The sequence below is a fragment of the Helobdella robusta genome, assembly GCF_000326865.2.
Source record: "Helobdella robusta unplaced genomic scaffold HELROscaffold_16, whole genome shotgun sequence".
Taxonomy (NCBI): domain Eukaryota; kingdom Metazoa; phylum Annelida; class Clitellata; order Rhynchobdellida; family Glossiphoniidae; genus Helobdella; species Helobdella robusta.
Window position 1 is genome coordinate 1,596,656 of NW_008703893.1, and position 20,807 is coordinate 1,617,462.

General features: G+C 34.2%; 3 protein-coding genes across 3 annotated transcripts; 1 reads left to right on the forward strand and 2 right to left on the reverse strand.

The window, feature by feature from the left end:
* Nucleotides 1–278: 278 nt before the first annotated feature.
* HELRODRAFT_190833 (hypothetical protein) lies at nucleotides 279–3,441 on the reverse strand. The gene is made up of 4 exons (XM_009015523.1): nucleotides 2,917–3,441; nucleotides 2,134–2,812; nucleotides 1,752–1,866; nucleotides 279–1,325 (listed from the first exon to the last, which is right to left on the reverse strand). Exons 1-4 carry the CDS (start codon nucleotides 3,115–3,117, stop codon nucleotides 1,199–1,201), a joined length of 1,122 nt encoding a protein of 373 aa, XP_009013771.1. The 5' UTR covers nucleotides 3,118–3,441; the 3' UTR covers nucleotides 279–1,198.
* A 613-nt stretch (nucleotides 3,442–4,054) lies between these two features.
* HELRODRAFT_75410 (hypothetical protein) lies at nucleotides 4,055–14,296 on the forward strand (the record flags this gene model as incomplete). Its single annotated transcript, XM_009015524.1, has 27 exons — nucleotides 4,055–4,284; nucleotides 4,378–4,454; nucleotides 4,903–5,036; nucleotides 5,456–5,529; nucleotides 5,722–5,794; nucleotides 5,915–6,109; nucleotides 6,237–6,375; nucleotides 6,705–6,763; nucleotides 6,855–6,998; nucleotides 7,324–7,550; nucleotides 7,866–7,941; nucleotides 8,203–8,322; nucleotides 8,693–8,811; nucleotides 9,129–9,315; nucleotides 9,484–9,612; nucleotides 9,700–9,788; nucleotides 9,986–10,066; nucleotides 10,299–10,470; nucleotides 10,612–10,714; nucleotides 10,941–11,087; nucleotides 11,682–11,770; nucleotides 12,111–12,211; nucleotides 12,321–12,486; nucleotides 12,799–12,910; nucleotides 13,128–13,350; nucleotides 13,797–13,959; nucleotides 14,207–14,296. Coding segments are annotated over 27 exons (3,519 nt in total), but the record flags the coding sequence as incomplete, so codon positions are not given.
* Nucleotides 14,297–16,835: 2,539 nt separating this feature from the next.
* Nucleotides 16,836–20,356, reverse strand: HELRODRAFT_190834 (hypothetical protein). Its single transcript, XM_009015525.1, has 7 exons — nucleotides 20,289–20,356; nucleotides 19,756–20,121; nucleotides 19,302–19,598; nucleotides 18,941–19,046; nucleotides 18,460–18,761; nucleotides 18,028–18,301; nucleotides 16,836–17,811 (listed from the first exon to the last, which is right to left on the reverse strand). Exons 2-7 carry the CDS (start codon nucleotides 19,838–19,840, stop codon nucleotides 17,070–17,072), a joined length of 1,806 nt encoding a protein of 601 aa, XP_009013773.1. The 5' UTR covers nucleotides 19,841–20,121; nucleotides 20,289–20,356; the 3' UTR covers nucleotides 16,836–17,069.
* Nucleotides 20,357–20,807: the final 451 nt, after the last annotated feature.

Here is a 20,807-nt window from a genome sequence, read left to right on the forward strand (position 1 = left end):
TTGATTGATTGATTGTTCATCCAACAATCCATGCCTGCTTTGAATTTGTTCATTGATTGTGCCTCAACAAGTTCATCTGGTAATGAGTTCCAAGTATTTGCGACTTTATTGAATAAGTGATTCTCTCTGTTTCTATGTCTTGTTAACTCTATGAACTTATTGACGTCATAGCCAAAATTAGTAACCTTATAACAACAACAATGAAAAAATAATAGAACTGTTTGCATTTTTAATTTAGGATCACAAAAATAATAATAACAACAACAGCAGTAATAATGATAATAAATATAATTATTATTGCAAAAATAAAAAAAGAACTTCAAACTAGAACAATAACAACAGTGTTCAGACAAGTGCCATTGAGCTATAGAGCATAGTTGAAAATAAAATTTAGATCAAAAAATTTTCTAGTACTGAGTTCACCGATTAAATAGTGTCGTTGCGTCATCATACACATACACACACACCCACACACACACACAAACAAACACGCATACATACATACATACATTGGCACACACGTATATTTAAACATACATACACGCATATGTATCTGTTTATACAATAATATGTAAATAAGTTTATACATTTTTAAGTGCGTGTTGTGTGTGTGTGTGTGTGTGTGTGTAAGTGTGTGATAACAAACAATAAGCAAATTAATCATATTATTAATCATAAGACAAGCAGAAAATAAAAAGTTTTTGAAATGATCTGAAATGAACAATGAACTGATATAATAAAAATGAAGTAATTCGTGTCGTAAATACTTAAAAATATGCAGTTATGTACGTGTGCATGTATGTGTGCATGTGTGTGTGAGAGTGAGTGTGTGAGTACCTGTGTGTGTGCGTCACGATTATCTACATAATAATGGAAGATTACTATAGTTCAATTCCCAAACAATGTATGAAAAATATATATGGAAATAAAATAAATATGTCCTGCCAATGATATCAATGTCTTCTTGGCATGCAATCAATGAACAACTGTATATATGCATATGTACAATGTATGATTCATGATACATGTATCATATATGTATCAAATATATCTTATATGTGTCACTTTATTTACGTGATATAACTCCTCTCTATCATTATTTATAATCATTTAATCATCTAATCCTTTAAAAAGAACGACATAGTTAATTCGCACAGATCATACTACACACAAAGTACACGGTTCGCAAGTTCAAAGTTCAAATTTCGAGAACTCCACACATGGACTGTATGTGTCGTTGCATGGAAGCGTTGTCCAGCCTCTCCCGGCAGTAAGGGCACGCGGTCATCGTCGCGGCTGGCGTGGCGCTAGACGTCGTCGCGTTGCTACGAAAATTGTGGTTGCCGCGGTGACGATGATCATTGTTGTTGTGGCGATGATGGTGGTGGTGGTTGTCCAATGGTAATGATGGTGACGGTGGTGGGGAGGCGGAGGATGACGAGAAGAAGGAGGGATGTGATTGGATGGGTGATGATGATGAAGGAGACAGCGGCGTCGAAGCTTGGCTGTGATTGGCCGGCGTGTTAAGATGGGGTGAATAGTGTTACTATAAAACTTTATGAAGAAATAAAATGACCTGAAATATATCTTACATACAGTAAAATAGAATTTATAAAAATCTGAAAACTCTTCACAACGCATCCAACTTGATCTAACATTAACATTTTTATAACATTTATTAGCTATAAATTAAAAATAAAACAACAATTAATCAATAATTAATTAAGTAAAAATATAATAAGAGCAACAACCTATTGATGTCATAATCTTTGTACGGCAGATGGTTGTTGTCATTATCTATAGACATACCAATGTTGAATGGGTCCATCGTTTGCTTCAGGTGGCATATCATGTTCAGCCCCACCTCTTTTTAGTAAGTAAGACAGTTTTTTTGAGAGGATGTGTGATTTAAATCTTTGCATTAAAAGTTTGATTTTACAAATTTTAATGGGTTAAATGCAAAGCATAAAATTCGATATTTTTTGTGCAGTATGCCACCAAAAATATATAGGCATAAAACGAAATGGAATTTTAAATGAATATTTTCAAATAGGATGAATACTTTGAAACAAAAAATTCGCTTTATAAACTAAGAAATAAAAATTTAAAAAAAAAAAATTTCATGTTAAATACCCCTAAAGGCATTAGGCCAGCCAATAGCATTTGAAAGATTGAATCTGGTTTTGTAAGGAAGTTTCTTTCCATCGACTGGAATGTTTCCAGCATTTTCTTGGTTACCATGTGCGTCTGTTCTCATCTTTGAAAGTGACTTTGCGTGCTTCTCGAATCGAGTTTGAGTAGCTTTGTTTTTCGAAATTTTGACAGGCAATTTATCATCCGTTTGGGTGATTTTGTCAAATTTTTTATCAAAGTCGACGTCGATGCTGCAGAAATCAGTTTCTTTGCTGGAGTCTGAAAGTATGATGAAACTCTGACTGGCACTCCTCGATACGGTTTGTGATTTTACTGACACCTCAGCTTTCATGTCCTCATCGTTGTTGCTGTTGATGTTAATGTAATCATTATAGATGGTGATATCATTATTGTCATCCATGTTATTGTTATCAGATATGTTGTTGTTGTTATTATTGATGTTTGTGGAAGCAGAAGCATTGATGTTAACTACATTGACAGAATTGTCGGTTGGATCGCTCGCACTCATTGGAACATCTTCCTTCCTGACCTCACGCAAATCTTTACTACATGCACTGCACCTCTGGCTCAAGTTCTTCAAATTAGTCAACTCCTCTTCTAGAAAGGATATCTTGGCCAACAGCTGGTACTTCTCAAAATTAAGCAGGGATATTTCTGCCTGTTAGAAAATTAGTGATAGAAACAAAAACATAGAAAGTTAATTACTTTATTTATGTATTAATTAATTAATCATCTTAACATTAAAAACAATCGTTGGTTTACATTTTTTAGGCTAAGAAGTGAAGGATCAGTAGCAGTAGCAGCTGCTGAAGTGTTGTCAGAACTTGAAGCAGCAAGCATGGTGGACCTCTTGAAGACAACCATGTTCTCATCTTCGTCATCTTCCTCCTCATCAATGGCCACAAAATCATCGTCACTGAACTGCTGTTTCGATGAAGAATTACTGGCCGATGACAAGGCCATTTTGCTTCAGCAATGGCAACTAACCAAAATAGCTAATTAACTTATAAATATTATTCAACTAATTTACTAATCGACTAGTAAAAATCCTAATATCAACTTCAACTATCAGCTGTTTCAAAGTTTTGCTTTGTTTGTTTGACAGCAAAGCTTCTTTTTAATTTTAATGGATGGCAATAAATTTTAAATAAATAATGAATTAGAAAAATGTTTATTATTATTTGAAAATAATAACATGAATTTCAACGACAAAAACTTAAATTTAAATAAAATAAAATAGAGATTTTGTCGTTAGGGTTATTTATGTTACGCAAATGCAGAGAACTTTTTTACGTCTTTTAAACAAAAACTGTAAGAAGTTTGATGTTCTACATTCGTTTCTTATCAATTAAAAAATAAATGATTTATTTAGTTTTGTTTTATATTTAAAACTAAATAATGTATTTTAAAAATTAAAAACAATATTAAAAATAACAAAAATGTTTTTGTTTTAAAATATATATTGCACAAACGTGTTCACTAGTTGAACCAAAACAGTTTGTTTACTTTTTCCATAAAAAACAAATTTTAAGTGACATAAATCTAATTTAAATGTTCATTGACAACCACATACGCTATATATATATGTAGAATAAAAAAATGAAATTAACTCAAATATGGGAGACTGAAGTCTTCAAAGACAAAAATGTCGAATGGTTAACTAATTTATTTTCTGTACAAAATCATTTTATAATAAACGACGTCGATTAATGACTAATTTCATCATTTATTTAGTTTGTTTTCATAATTACCATAGCAACCGACCAAAACATTACATACTTTTCAATATTGTTCACATTTTATTTTAATTTTAGTTCCTCAATTTTCTATTGCAACATAAATTAATTTAATTTCAATGCCAGTTTAATTGTACTATTCGTGAAATTTTTCGCCTAGCAGTTTGTGGGATCTGTGCTTCAGTCCCGACGGATCGAAGTTGGTGACAGTTGGGGGAAACAGAGTTTACGTGTTCGACACATCTGCCGGAACACTAATTCAATCCCTGAAAGGACACACGAACAACGTCGTCTGCACAACATTTTCCAAAGACGGCCAACTATTTGCGTCTGGCTCAATAGATAAGAGTGTGATAATATGGAATGCTAAATTTGAAGGAATTCTTAAATACACGTATGCACGCACGTATTTATTTAGTTTTTCTACTATCATAAATAAACATAAAAATGTTGAAAATGGAGTTGTTTTTTTTTTTGAAAATTTTAGGCATGATGATCCAATTGTTTGTTTGGCATTCAATCCCACGAAATCTCTCTTAATTTCAGGATCATGCAATGATATTGGTTATTACGAACGTTAATTTTATTTCAACAATCTTATCAACACAATCATATTAATACAACTGCATATGCCTGAGTGAACTTACACTCAAGCTCTTAACGAAAAAATCAATCAAATTAATCATTACATTTTGAAATCATTCACTCAAATTTCAATAAGTAAGTGAGTGTAAGTGAGTACATGTTTTGAATTATTGATATCACATGTGTACTTGCTTCGAATGCTTTGATTATGTTTACACATGTGTATGCACGTACATTGTGTCATAGGAATACACAGTTTTTGTGACATGAAAGTTTAATTTGAAACAAGTAAAATACGATCTTTAAAGAGCTCTTTACGTTTGTAAAATCTGTCTAATAAAGATAATATTTTGTTTTAAATTGATTTGAAAATTCACTAGTATTACAACCGTTAACAAGACACGAACCGCCGAAAACTTGACTGCAGGTTTCTGGAGCTGTGATGAGAACAAAGTGAACAAATGTGACCAGCCAGGAAGAGTTACGTGCTGCTCGTGGACCAACGATGGTCAGTTCGTTGCTATTGGCTGTTACAATGGGGTCATCAGTATCAGAAATAAGGTCAATGACCTAGTTACATTCTTTTCTTTCACAATTTTTTCTAGTGTGTTTCAATCAAAAGTATCAACAACAAACTCACAGTGCTTGTAAATAATAAGTAAATCAGCGTACAACACACAGGGGACCTCTTCGCAATCGAACTCAGTAACTGGAAAAACAGTGCCAGACATTTCAACCATACGCATCATGCATTCGTTTTTAATTCACTCATTCACTCGTTCGTTCGTTTGTCGTTCATTAGTTTGTTCATTTATTCGTTCGTTTTCTCATCACTTCGCTCAAATTCGTTTCCATGTTTAATTTGTTTACTGATTATTACTTCAAACTGAATTTTATTCAACTTCGTAAATTATGAAAAAAAAGTGAACAAAGAATACATTTATTTTGAATTATCTTACGAATCATTTCTCAACTGGAAGATGGGTGAGGAGAAGGTTGTGATCAACAGAGGGCAGGCATGTCCTATCTGGAGTATCGCCTGGAGCCCTGAAACGTTCGTTCATTTGTCTGTTTGCTCGTTCGTTCGTTCGTTTGTTTGTTTGTTCGTTCGTTTGTTTGTTTGTTCGTCCGTTTGTTAATGGTTACTCTTTTATATATTTATTATTCATTCATACGTATGTTCGTTCATTCGTTGATATGTTCATTCGTCCTTTCATTCGCTCAATCATTCGTCTAATCATTGTAGCGAAAACACAGATGTCCTAGCGGTTGCAGACTGGTCGCAAAAACTTTCTTTCTATCAACTTTCTGGAAAATTGGTTTTTTTTATTTTTCTTTTAAAATTTTTCGTTTTTATCAACGATAATATCAAAACTATGCAACGTACCTATAATAAAAATATGTTAATGAACAAGAAATTGATGACACGCAAACAACAGCTGTATAAAGAAAGAGACCTGGGCTTTGACGCCTGTTTCATAAGTTGGTACGGAGCCAGAGGAGAGTTCATCTTGATAGGGGGGTCCAACAGAAAAGTGAACTTATACTCAAAGGAGGGACATTTCCTGACGATGATCGTTGAAAAACAATCTTGGATCTGGTCGGCTAAAAAGTCGCCTAATTCCGAGTTCCTGGTATGATAGTTGCTAGAGTGTAAATAGTTAAATCCATCATTTAAAATATTCCGCCATTTTATTCCATTTATTTTTAAATTGAGTTAATGTAGAATGAATAAAATAATTCGGAAAATGAAACCAACAGGCACTGTGCGGCCAAGATGGCTGCCTATCTCTACAGAACCTACAAATAGCACAGGTGCACAATTATTACAGAGATAGATACACGTACAGGGATAACTTAACTGACGTCATTGTCCATCATCTGCTCACTGATAAGAAGAGTTAGTTGGCTGTTTGGTTGGTTGGTTGGTTGGTTGGTTTGCTGGTTGGTTGGTCGGTTGGTTGAATATTAGATCGGGCATTCGTGTTATTTAAACACTGTTTGACTATTGATTGAATCAACAAACTATTTTGTCAATCATTGAATGATTGAGTTTTTGTTTTACAAAAACAAATAAACGGCTTTATAAATTGATAACATTTTAACAGCTGATCATTACAGCTTCTATATTTTCTTAAATGTGGTAAGAAACGCGAACTGCAATACTTACGAAATCAATATTAAACTTTTACACGCATTTAATATGATTATAAATATTTTTAAATTTAGTAAGGATAAAGACGAAAGAGCTCATTAAAAAAGTTGCTTTGTATCAAAACAAATTGTTGGTAGGTAGTTTATTTACCTCATATATAATGAATAATGCATATAACACACACACACATACACACACAAAACACACGCTCAAAATACTCGTAGATACAATACAGCGATACGTTCTTGGTATACGAGTCTCCGGCTGATAATGCCCTAAGTCTTCAGTACAAGCACTGCAACAAATTCAACAAGAAAATTGATGCCACTATCGTTATGATCTGCAGTTGCAACATAATTACCATAATTGTTTGTCTGTCTGTCTGTCTGTCTATTTATTTATCTGTCTGTTTGTTTGTTTATTTGTTTGTTGATGATGTCTTCTTGGTGTCAGTACGATTAATTGATGTTTCGCCTCGATGTTTCATGTTCAATTTTGTACTGGCATATTTTATTTAGTCTTTACTGTGCTTGTAGCAATGTTTCGACGATATTATTATCATCATCATTGTTATTGTTATCATTATTATTCTTGTTATTATTATTATTGTTAATATTATTTTTGCTATCACTGTCAGCAGTGTTGTTATCATCGTCGTCGTCGTCGTCATCACCGGAACAACAAAATTTCCAGGACAGACAAATAACATCCCTATCGTTTGATGGTACGCGACAAAATGATTGGCTCTTAGACTCGCAGGTCAGGTACGTCAAGGTCGTCGGCGGACCAATAGGGAGAGAGGGATTGTTGGTGGGATTGAAAAACGGAAAAGTGATGCTCATTTTTCTGGATAATTCTTTTCCAGTTCTCCTCTTAACTATCAATGGCATTGTAAAAGGACTGGATTTCAATGCTAACAGGTGTTGTTGTGTTGGCTGTTGTTGTGGTTATCGTCATGTTATATTAGTTGTTAGTATTGTTACTAATTTCATGATTAATGTTTATTTTAACTTGAAATTTTTCATCTTACCCGTAACTTCGTCGGTTTTCTATTTTCTTGAGACGAGAAAGAAAATTTATTTTCATTTTATTATGCGTTTGCTATGTTTACATATTTCGAGAGGAAATTGTTTTGAAAATGATGACGACGACGATGATGGCTATAACCATGATATTAATTATAAATAATATAAATAACTATAATCAATGAAAATTAATAATTTATAACCAAAAAGAACATTATTGGCGATCGTTGACGAGCACAACACCTGCCTCGTCTATGACGTCAGAACGAAAGAGCTTCTCTATCAGGTTGTCGGAATTTTTTATTTCAAAAGTAATAAATTGAAATAGATAAAATTTTTAATCATAGACAAGTAAAAAATAATCTTACGGACTTCTGGCATCAAAATTTTCCTATCATTACAAATAATATTGCACGCCTAATTAAAAATCATTCTAAAATTTCTGAAAATAAATTATTTTTTTTTAAATAAAATTAAAAATAAAAAAAATTTAATAACTACTGAATAAAAAAATAGTCGTGAAAAAAACTTTCTTTCGCAAGCGCAGGAGCCAAACGCAAACAGCGTAGCGTGGAATACGTGTTTCCTGGAAATGTTGAGTTTCAGTTTCAACGGTCTGCTGAGTATAAAGAGCGGGAACTTTCCAATACAACAACAGAAGCAGCAGGTCTGAATGTTGCTGCTTGTTGTTGTGTTTTTATTTCTATCTTGCAAATCTTAAGAATAAAAAATGTTGGTCCAGTTGTAATTTTTTTCTTATTTTCCGCTGTTGTTGAAGGCTTTTTTTTATTCCATTTAATATTTCATTGTCACCATCATCTTCATGATCAATCGTCGTCATTGCAATCAACATCTTCACCATTATTGTCATCACCATTCTCATGCTAAATCGTCATCATCTTCGTCATCGTCCTCATCATCTTCGTCATCGTCCTCATCATCTTCGTCATCGTTCTTATCATCATCATCGTCGTCCTCATCATTTTCGTCGTCGTCCTCACCATCTTCGTCGTTTTCATCACCATCGTCGTCACCAGGGCTTCGTGTTGTCCTTTGACGGACCCCGCATATACTGCCTGACGAAGACGGGCGTGACCAACGTTGCTGTACCATACTCGGCCATTTTGTATCAGTACATTGAGAAGAAATCTTTCAAGTCAGTATTTTACATTACTGTCGTTATTAATTATTATAATAGCGGTTGTGCGATGGTTTGCTTGATGGTCAAGATGTCTGGCACTGATGTCGCAGTTACTGGGTACGAACGCAAAGAGACTCCAGCCTACCATAAGCAGTGTATTGTAATAATAATAATAATTTTGTTATATATATATATATATATATTTAATTATATTTATATATTTGTATATTTTTCATTTTGATTATCGTTGACAATTATTGTTTCTTTCTTTTCATGTATGTTTTTAGGATGAAAATAAAAAGGCGTTATCATTGTTTTTGCAACCCCCCCAGAGACGCATACAAGATAGGCTGCCTCGGTGTGACCGATGACGACTGGCGATTTTTGGGCCAGCAGTCTTTGGAGAATTTCGACTTTGAAATCGCGCGCAAATCCTTCGTGCAGATAAGAGAGATCATCTACATTGACTTGGTCCTTGAGATTGAGGAGAGAGTGAGGAGGGGAGAGAAAAATAAAAAGGTTACGAACGATCTAGATGATGGGGGTGAGGATTGTGATGGTGATAATGATGGTTATTGATTCATCAATTCTTTCGTTCCTTTAAATTCATTCATTAAAATTCATTCATTTGTTCATTTATTTACATTTATTTGTTCATTCATTTATTCATTCATTCATTCATTCAAGGTCATTTTAGGCGACATTTTGGCTCTTCAAGGCCGTTACGAAGAAGCAGCTGACAGCTACAAAGCAGCTGGTCAGCCTTCAAAAGCTATCGAGATGTACACGGATCTAAGAATGTTCAATATGACCAAGGTGATGAGGATGGTGATGATGATTGTGATGATGACGATGATGATGACGACGATGATGATGACGATGATGATGGCCACAAATTTGTAGGACCTACTAGCAGACGACGATGGTAGCGTAGACAAACGTGCTCTCATGTCTAAGCAAGCTGCCTGGGCCACCAGCCTCAACGACCTCAAGTATGCCACAACAGTTGTACTACATTTTTATTATTAATATTTATTTTTTATTATTTATTTATTTATTAGTTATTAATTACCTATTTGGGGTTTTTGTTATTAGTTGTTGAATAGTCGATGATTGATTGGTCAGCGGTCAATCAATCAACCAACTAACCAACCACCGGCCAATCAGTTACTACTGACCAATTAAATAGATCGGCAGCGGAGATGTACATGTCTGCTGGAGAGATGGGCAAAGCTATCGACATCATGGGTCATAACGGATGGTCCGATATGTAAGTGGTTACTATCTCGTTCTACTCGATACTATTCGATACCATTTGATTCTATAGTCTTCTATTTTTTTAATGAAAATGTCTCTCTGTTTGTTTTTACCATTTTAAAATATTTTTTTAAACAGCTTTTCAATATTATTACAAATACAAAAATAACAGTGAAAAATTAAAATAGACATTATTGAAACAAAACGAAACGAACCTCAATGACCATTTGACCTTTCGATCTCAGGCTCATAGAGGTCACGAGAAAACTGGACAAAGGTGACCGAACGAACTTATTGAAATGTGCCAACTTTTTGAAGGCCTTGAAACAGTATGCTTACGCTGCCGAGATATTCGAGAACACAGGTGATATCGCATCTTTGGTCAAACTGCAGACCGAAACGGAAATGTGGGATGAGGTGTTTATGACGTCATTAAAAATAATAATAAGAATAATAATTATAATAATATTTTAAAATAATAATAATATTATTATCATTATTAAATTAATTATTTTATTGCTATCAGAACATAATTATTCAATAATTTTTCATCGGAAGGCCATAGAAACAGCGCATAAACATCCGGAATTTAAGAAGGAAATCCACTACGCACACGCCATCTGGCTAGCCGAGAAAGATCTTTTTGAAGACGCGCAAAAAGGTGCCAACTTTCAATAGATAACAAATAATATATATTTAACCAATCAAACATCAACTAATCAACAATCGACCAATCAACAATCGACCAATCAACAATCGACCAATTAAACATCGACCAATCAACCATCAACCATCGACCAATCAACTAACTACTGGCCATTAAATCCTCCATGACCAATCGAATCAACTACTGACTGACCAATCCTATCGTCATTATCATCACCAAGCTTTCCATAAAGCTGGTAAAGAGCAGGAAGCGATTCTAGTGTTGGAACAACTTACCGACAATGCGGTCCTGGAGAAACGGTTCCAAGATGCCTCCTACTATCACTGGCTGCTTTCAATGCAATTTCTTGACTCAGCCGCAACCGCAAGTTTGTTGACGTTTGATTGGCAGATGATGAGGATGATGATGATGATAATGTTGATGATGGTAACATCAATGATGATATAGACAGATGATGATGATAATTCTTATTATCGAATACGGTTATAATGATAACAGATGATGTTAATGTGTTACGTGCATTTGATAAAATGTAAGATATTGATAGGGCGTATTTTATATACTTCTTAGCACTTTATAAAGGTTAAAAGGCCATAAAAGTTAAAGGCTAAGGGTCATTTTCTTGCACTTGCTTAAGAAATATCAACGGCACGCACTTTTATTAAATAAGATAGACGGTGGATCGCTTTGTTTTCGAACCCCATCACTGCAAGTTGGACCAAGTAAAACAACCAGACGTCTCACGCCAGCATGCCGCCTGTGGTGGTGTAATAAATTCTTTTTTGTAATTTGTGTATATTCTGTATTTTGTGTATATTCTGTATTTTGTGTATATTTTGTATCTGTGTATATTTTGTGTATATTTTGTATTTTGTGTATATTTTGTATTTTGTGTATATTTTGTATTTTGTGTATATTTTGTATTTTATTTCTTTTGTATTTTTTTCATTTTCAGCGGGAGAGAAACAGACGGATTTGTTGAAAAAGTTCAACGAGTACCAAAGAAAAGCCGACATCTATTATGCCTACCATGTTATTCAGCGTCGCGTTGTATGTTATTTTTTTGTTTGTTTGTAGTAGTTTGTGTTGTCGGTGTCTGTCTGTTTGTTTGTTTGTTTGTGTGTGGATGTGTGTTTGTTGAGGGAAGGTGATGCTGTAAATGTAAATAGAATAAAGATTTGGATGTTTTTGTTGCTGTCTTCTATGTTTGCAAGAATCGATCGTAAAAAATTTATAATTTCTATACAGCCAACTGTCGTTTTTTTTACCAAATTTATCAGTTTTAAAAAACCACAACCCCACACCAACACAAACAACAACACGCCAACACAAACAGCACCATACCAATACTAACACCAACACACACAAGCAAACAACAACAACACAACAGGAAGAACCATTCACGTTTCACAGCCAGGACTCACTCTTCAACATCTCGCGCTATCTCACCAATCGCCTGGCCAATGAATCTTTACTAGGCGTTTCTAAAGTGTAACCTTTTTTAAAATAAATAAATAAATGCTAACTATAATTTATTTTATTATGATTATGAGTTAAATAATAATTAAATTCTCATGTTCAAACCTTGACTCGAGATTAGGTACATATTATATACTCTGGTGAAACAAGGGCGCCATCTAGGTGCCTATAAGTCTGCTAGGCAGGCACATGAAAAATTTCGCAGCCTTTTAGTTCCGCCCATGTTACAGACTCTCATTGATGTTGACTGCCTCTGTATTAAGTCAAAACCTTTTAACGATGCAGAGGTTTGTGTACATGTGTGTGTGTGTGTGTGTGCTTGCTTGTATGTGTGTATGTGTGTGTGTGCTTGCCTGTGTGTATTATGTGTTTTTATTTGTATTTTTGTGTTTTCTTGCGCGTTTATTGCGTGTTTTTGTATGTGCGTTTCAATGTTCAATCAACCAGCCAACCAATCAACAAACTAGCCAACTTATTAATCAGCCAACCAATCAACCAGCCAATCAATCAATTAATCATCCAATCAACCAATCTATCAGTTAATCAACCAACAAACCAACCAATCAATCAACCATCCATCCATCCAACCAACCAATCAGGAGTTGTTGCCAGTATGTTATCACTGTTCATCCACGAATCCTCTCCTCAGCAAGCACGGAAATGTTTGTGTCAACTGCAAACATCCGTTCGTCTTCTCCTTCGTTTATTTCGGTTCGCTCCTTTGCTAATAAATATAATTTTTATATTATTATTATTATTATTATTATTATACGATCGTCACAAGCGCTGTCATAATTATCATCATCATCATCACCACCACCATATCATCATCATCACCGTCGCATCATCATCATCATCACCACCGCCACATCATTATCATCAACGTCACATCATTATCATCACCATCACATCATTACCGTGACTGTAGAAACACTTCCATTGATTGAATTCAAACTGGAAGATGGTCTGACGGACGGAGAAGCGATGAGTCTGCTGGAATTGGAAGCTCCACAACATAGCGGGAAAACGGTAAACCGGAAGAGGAAAGATTCTAAATCAGGTTTTGATGATGATGATGATAGCAATGACGGCGGTGATGATGAAGATGATAACGGTGATGATTTTTGCATTCTTGAATATTTATCATCATCGTCATCATCATCGTCATCATCATATTAGTCATCGTCATCGTCATCATCATATTAGTCATCATCATCATATTTGTCATCATCACCATCGTCATCATCACCATCGTCATCATCATCACCATCATCGTAAGCAGGGGTAAAACTATTCGGAAGACGTGGAAGTCATAATGACGGTGGTGGTGGTGGTGATGGACATGATGGTGACGAACACGACGATGATGATGGTGATGACCCGTTCGCTGCCAAGTTAACGAGATATGAGGTGCAAATCACCATCAACATCATCGCCAACATTATTCATCATCATCATAAATATTATTATAATAATGATAATATTATTATTCTTATCATCATCATCATCAGGACAACAACGACAATCTAGACGACTACGACAACATCGCCAACAACAATTACAACAACATCAATAACAACAACATCAACAACAACAGCAAATCAACAAAGGCAAAGCCAGTGGTAGTAAATAGAAACCATTTGAAAAAACTCTCACTGACTGACGTCATCATTTGCAAGTGGAAAAACCCACTCCACTTCCGGTACTACAAAATCGCATTTACCGACGTTCCGATCGTCAAATGCGACTCTTGTAATCGGGTAAGTATTCGGTGCGGTATCTGACAAATCACTGTTATAATTATTACAAATGAATTAATCATTTCATCTATTTTTATTACCACTACTACACTACTGCACTACTACTGCTTCTATCAGCAACTACAACTACACCTACGACCGCTACTACTCTTACTACTGCTACTACTACTACAACTACCACTATAATTATTATTATTATGTTATTATTATTAATAATATTAATAAAATAATATTATTCATTTATTAGATGTTCTTGAAAGATGACTACGAACTATTGATGTTGCAATACGGAAAATGCCCATTCTGTAGGAAAGCGATGGAGCAGCAAGTACAATAATGACGACGACGACGACGATGAAATGTGGTGGCGATTATGATGGTAAAATGTGATTATGATGCTGATGTTGAAGTGATGATGATAATAATAATAGTGATGATGATAATAATCACGATGATGACGACGACGATGAAGATAGAGATGATTATTGTGGAATATTGATTTGAAATGATGATGACGATGTGATGATTAGCTTGATAAAAATAATAATAATGATGACGACGACGATGATGATGATAGCGTTGGAAAGACACTGATGATAATTTAACGATGCTGACGACGATGACGTAATGATGATATCATATAAAATGATGACTCTGTATATAAAATTAACGATTATGAAGTTTCACATTTATAACACCAAAATAATAATAATAGTTATTATTATTATTATTTTGGCGATAACAATAATTATAGTGTGATAATGATAATATAAAACTCCATGTTCTTTAATTATTTTATTTGGCATAATTTGATCGTCATATCAAGAAAATATAACAAGGTGGTCTGAACACAACAATTAACCAAATATTATTCTTAAAACGCATTTTATTTCATGATAATTATTTCATAAATAATAAAATTCATAATTTATACATTCTCTTAATTATCTATAATAATTTTATAAATAAAAACCAAGAAGCTGAACAAAGAATAGAACGACTTGATAATTTCAACATAACGTACACTGCATTTCGTGAATAAACGAACGAAAATTCTTCATCTTACGACAAAAAGGCCTGGATATAAAACACATTGGATATATAGTATATAGTCTCATTTATGTGTTTGTTTGTTTGTTTGTGTGTTTGTTTGTCTGTGTGTAAAGATCCGTGTAACAGTTATCTTTAAAATATCAAATGTTAGACTCTGCTTTACGAATGCCACTAAAACAAAACCGATGTAACAGAAATACATTTTAAATGCAAAATCAATTTAAATTTGGTTAAAAAAAGAGCTAGCTGGTTAGAAATTTCATATTACGTTAAATACAGAATATCGACAAACGTAGTTTCAATTAATCAAACAATCGATCAATCAGTCAGTCTGTCGGTAGGTCATTCAACTAATCAACCAATGAACTTTATTCAAGATTTGAAGAAAATATCACAGAGTCCGTTAAAAAGCAGCGAATTTGCCAGAATAAGAAACCAACCAACCAATCTATGGCTCTATCAATTAATTACCCAATCAATTCATCAATCAATCCATCAACCAACCATCTACCACCATTATAGAAAGTTTCGTAAAAATATCACAGCATACATTAGTAGCATCGAAATTTATACAAACAGGTGACAGTAAGAATTATTATAATGCATAGAGGAGTGATAGATTTTCATGTTAAATAAAGATTTTTTCACTAACTTTTACACTGAATGGAGAAAATACTTTTCAATAAACCATCTTTTGAAGATAATTTATGACAATACTCATGACGGCTAGTACACACAAAGTACATTTTCTTTCGTACGCTCCAAGTACAACAACTGCACATCATAAGTAAAGTTATTACACTTTCAACTACAACTGCATCCTCTATGAGAAATTGCGTATTTTTGAGTGAAAAAATTATAAACGTTTTTTGATACTAACAAAAAAAAAGTTAATGACAAAAATATAAATAATACACGAAAGCAACAGCGTATCGAAACAAGCTTTCTGTAAATGAATAACGCTAAAAACGAGGGACTCTATATAAATATCGTCAGAGCCAGTCAGAATCAAAATGATTTATCTACAACAAACAAAATATATTACCGAATTAAATGTTTTAACAAAGTAACTAAATAAAAAAAATTTAATTTAAAATTATGGCACACAATTCTTCATACGTACAAGTATATGCACGCGACAACGTACGTACATAGTACCAATTAGGTACACAACACACAGTACCAATTAGGTTGGTACCAGGTTGTATACGCAACTCTATAAGAATTCAGTAACAAAATTAATAATTAAAAATTTGAATATTAATTTAAGAGAGAGAGAAAGAGAGAGGGAGAGAAAAAGAAAAAATAAGAGAAACCGATATACGAACAAAAATCAATAACTGAAATTGTTACCAAAATCACGAGCAATAAAATTTAGTGAGTGAAGCACTTTAAAATAAAAATTTGACATACGCAATATAACAAACAAACAACACTTTTAATGGAAGCTGGCAAATAAGCTTAAAGATCAGGTTAAAACTAATACAGGGATAAATGTATTATCTATCTATCTATACATATATATATAGATAATATATATATATATTTATACATAATAAAGATTGAATGTTAAAAACAACTAAAAGCTATATTTACAATTCAGAATGACATAAGCAACAGCAATGACAGTTCAACAGGGTAGAAAATAATAATAATTAGCAGCATAACGACATTAACGAATATTAAATTGAAAGATAGATGGAGCGTACACATAAGCGGTAAATATCTTCATTTCGGTTAATATGTAACTGATAAAATAGAATAACACGCGTCGATCTTATCATCATTATACTCATTTTCATCGTCGTCGTCATCGTCATCATTTGAGAGCAGTTTGTTTGTGGTTTGTAAGTTGAAATTAAAAATGACTATGTACGTAGAATAATTTTTTTATAAAAACAACCTTTTAATACATATACACACACACATATATATAAGCACACACATATTTACAAACGCACACACACATATTTACAAACACAAACACACGTATATATATATACATATGTGCAAACATACACACACACACACAAAGAAAGAAAAAAAACACAACATTCTTAAACTACAGCGGCACCCTCTGCGAGATTGTGTACAGCAAGTTGTGGATACTGCTTGCTGCCCCCGCCAGGAACTGTGACAATGATGGCATTTAATTTACTGTGGGTACAACCTTTCCAGGCAATTCTGTCCAGCTGCAGCCTCTTGCTTGGATGCTTCAAATCTTTGTCTACATGTATCACGCACGGTTTGGAAGACTCCTGAATGATTAATACACCTTCAGGAATGGTCCCGATGTTGCTACTGTCAACTGAAATGATGCATGACGATTTAAACTTCCTTGATCCGTCGATTAAGTGATTGAGTTCCGAAAGATCATACGCTTCTTCAAGAATTCTGCCAGTCTCCATGATGTGTCTCGATATTTTGTAGGAGGCAAATTCATTTTTGTCATACTTTCCAGATCCATAGAGTACGTACAAAATCTTTTGTTGACAGCTTGCACCATCTCCTGCTTCGTTCACCTTGTCTGTCAGCAGAGATATGCAGAGCTTCATTGGAAGACGTGCGTCCGGTTGTAACTTTATGACAGATATTTTCTGCCAGGTTGCTGTTTCGTTAATGCTACCAGATGTCGAGTAGGTAGATGAAGTGTCGTAAATCTCGACCAACATATTTTTGTCTCCCTTGAGAATGACGACAATCCTGTTCTTAGTGGTCGGATCAACGGTGGAGCTGGCGGGCACGCCATCAACCAAACCCTTGCACACTTTTTCGTCTGTCGATAGGTGAGGAAAAATCCTGAAAAAAATGTACAATTGACGTTTTTCAAAAACCATTTTTTTTTCATATTTGAATTAAAAATCATCTCATAAATTAATTAAGATAAAACTGACAATAAATTAATTAAGATAAAACTGACAATAAATTAATTAAGTTAAAAGTGACACGCCAACAAACGAATTAGGCTTTTATTTCTTGAGATCAAACAACAAATCAGGCAAAGCAGTCAGCCACCTATAGATTGCAGCAAGTTGCTTAGCAGAGTAGTCACAGACATACAACGAGTTGCTGAGGTAGCAAGCAGCAAGATCCCTGGCCATCAGCATGCTGGCGATAACTACCTCCTCTCCCTTAATTCTGTTGTAAGGATTCTCATCAACGAACGTGAAGACTCTATCGAACTTCTCGCACACGCAGTAAATTCTGCTCCCTAGATGGCACACTCCCCTGATGACTGTGTCCGGAGCCACATCGTTCAGCGTCATCCTGTAGCCGATCTGTGTCAGAGCTGTTGTGGTCACGGTGTAACAAACATTACAAACTCGTGTAATTCCATATATCAAAAATGTAGCCAGCCCATTCGCAAACAAAAAAATGATCGTCTATTTAAACATGTGAATTAAGCATGTTACAACCAAAAAAGGGTTAAGTGAGAATAAAACCAACCCCTGGAGCCAGCTGTTGGTTCCTCTGGAATGGCAGTTATGGATGAGTTTGATTTCTTGAAGGAGTGAGTCCTCGATGGCCTGGGAAAGTTGGGAGGCGGTTGTTGGAGGCGAGGTAGTGGAGTGCCCGCTGATGTGCCTGTGGATGATGAAGTTGAGTTAGTTGTTGTCTGTGCTGATGTCACCGGTTGTGTTGTCGTTTGAGAGGTTGTTTGTGGGCTGCTGCCCTGAGAACCATTGCTACCTGGGTTTAAATTTTTTAGTTCATTAGCATCTTTAGGCTTTGATTCTTTCTGGGCTTTTCTGGAATTAAAAAATATTGAAACCATTTTTATAACTCCTGCAAAAAGGTTCATTATAACTCACAACAATCACATTCAACTAATTTTAATAGGAATTTTTCAACTAAATTTTCAAAATTAATTTTTTTACCCTGACTAATGTATGGAAAAAAAAACATCCACAAGAACAGCAATAATAACCTTCTCCTGTACACAAAAAAAAGAACAATGAAGAGAAGAAGAAAAAGGATGACCACGATTCCACCAGCCAACCCAGCATGCAGTCCTGAAACTCCTGCTGCTGTTGCTACAGGTTCATAAGCCCAAACATTAAGACACCCAATCCATTGGAATCATCATAAGGAATTATAATAAATAATAAATATGATTATAATAATTATAATAATAATAATAAATATAAAAATTTGAAATCAAGAAATAATTAAATTAACAAATATTTTAAAATGCGAAAAGAAAAACAATATAATGAAGAATTGAAAATATTTCATTAAGTCAAAATCACTGCCAATTTGAATGAAAGAAGAAAAAATGAGAAACAGACCAGGTTTGTTTCCCGCACTCTCTCCCTCAACTTCAAGCATCTCTGCCAGTAATGAACATTCAACTCCATCGTCCATCTTACACTTAGCTATGCAGCGATACAATCCAGGTGACTTTATGTGGGTGGCATTTAACTGAGACCCTTCGATTGTGTGATGCTCTGGTGGGGAGTTGTCAACCTGCAAGCTGTGCTGCCAGCTGTAAGAACATCTTCTCGACGACGTGGTGGCCGAGCAATTGACGGGCTTTGCTTCTGTTACCAGCTGCTTTGGCAATTTACTGGTTGTATTCTCTGCATCTGTGAGGTTATATGTTAGTCTAAATCAAAAAAACACTAGGTTAAAATTGTTTCAAAAAAAAATATTAGTTGAAGAGTAATGTAAACCGTTAAACTTTGAGTTTGGTCATTTTTAATAAGTTAAACATGTTAAACATTTATAAAATAATAAACTAACACTGAACAGAGAGCTTATCTAGCGAGCAGACGGTTACATGAGTATTGCCAGCAGTGAGCCTACACTCCAATTTAAGGCCATCCATCTCTTTTGTTACTTTTACAAAATCTTGGACCGCATATTCATCTGGTCGAGATGGGTCAGTTGTGGGTTTGTGTTGTACAATTATGGGAGTTTTCTCATTAAAAAAAACTTCCTGGTCATCTCTGTTGTAAAACTTCCAAGAAAGGGAGATTGTTTCATGATTAGGATTATAAACACTTAATGAGCATGACCGACTGATGTTACTTTGATGCACAGTACTACAGTCTGACCTCCCAACTAAGTTTTCAGTTTTGGTTGGGCTGCATTTGAAAGTTGTATCATCTGTATGCATGTCAAAAGTAATCAATGTTAATAAAATAAATAGATTAACTAAAAAATCAACTACTGTAATTAATCAGTTTAATTTTTAAACTAAAATAATTTGAGCATCGAGAAAATATTTAATTTATCATCCTCCTCTAATTGAAAATGAATAAACCACAGCAAACCTATAACTAGTAGATTGAAAATATGCGTTTCAACTTTTTCCGCTTTTTTGAAAATATTGCAGGTGATCAAACTTTCAACTTTGAAAATTGAATTCTCAATTTTGTAGAAGCATCCCTTGCTGCTACAATTTTGATGCCTAACCTGTTGCAATCCATATTGAAATACCTGTCGCATATTAGTAATTTCAGTATTTGGGTAAGGACAGAACACCACAACATTAGCATTATTTCTTCTTGTCACAACCACCTCTGTCACATCACTTCCATCTACAAACAATTATAATGTAGATCATGTTATTGTTATTTCATTAATTAAACTTTAAACATAATAATAAATTAAATAATAAATCAACTTTTTAAACAGAAAATAAATCACCAAAGTTATTTTTGTTTTAATTAAAATAATTTTCAGAAGATAAAGTTAAGAAAGACACACTCACATACTCATGCTGAGACACAAGACTAGGTTTAATCACTAGACTCACTAACTAGCTAGATAGACAGACACATAAGCACTAA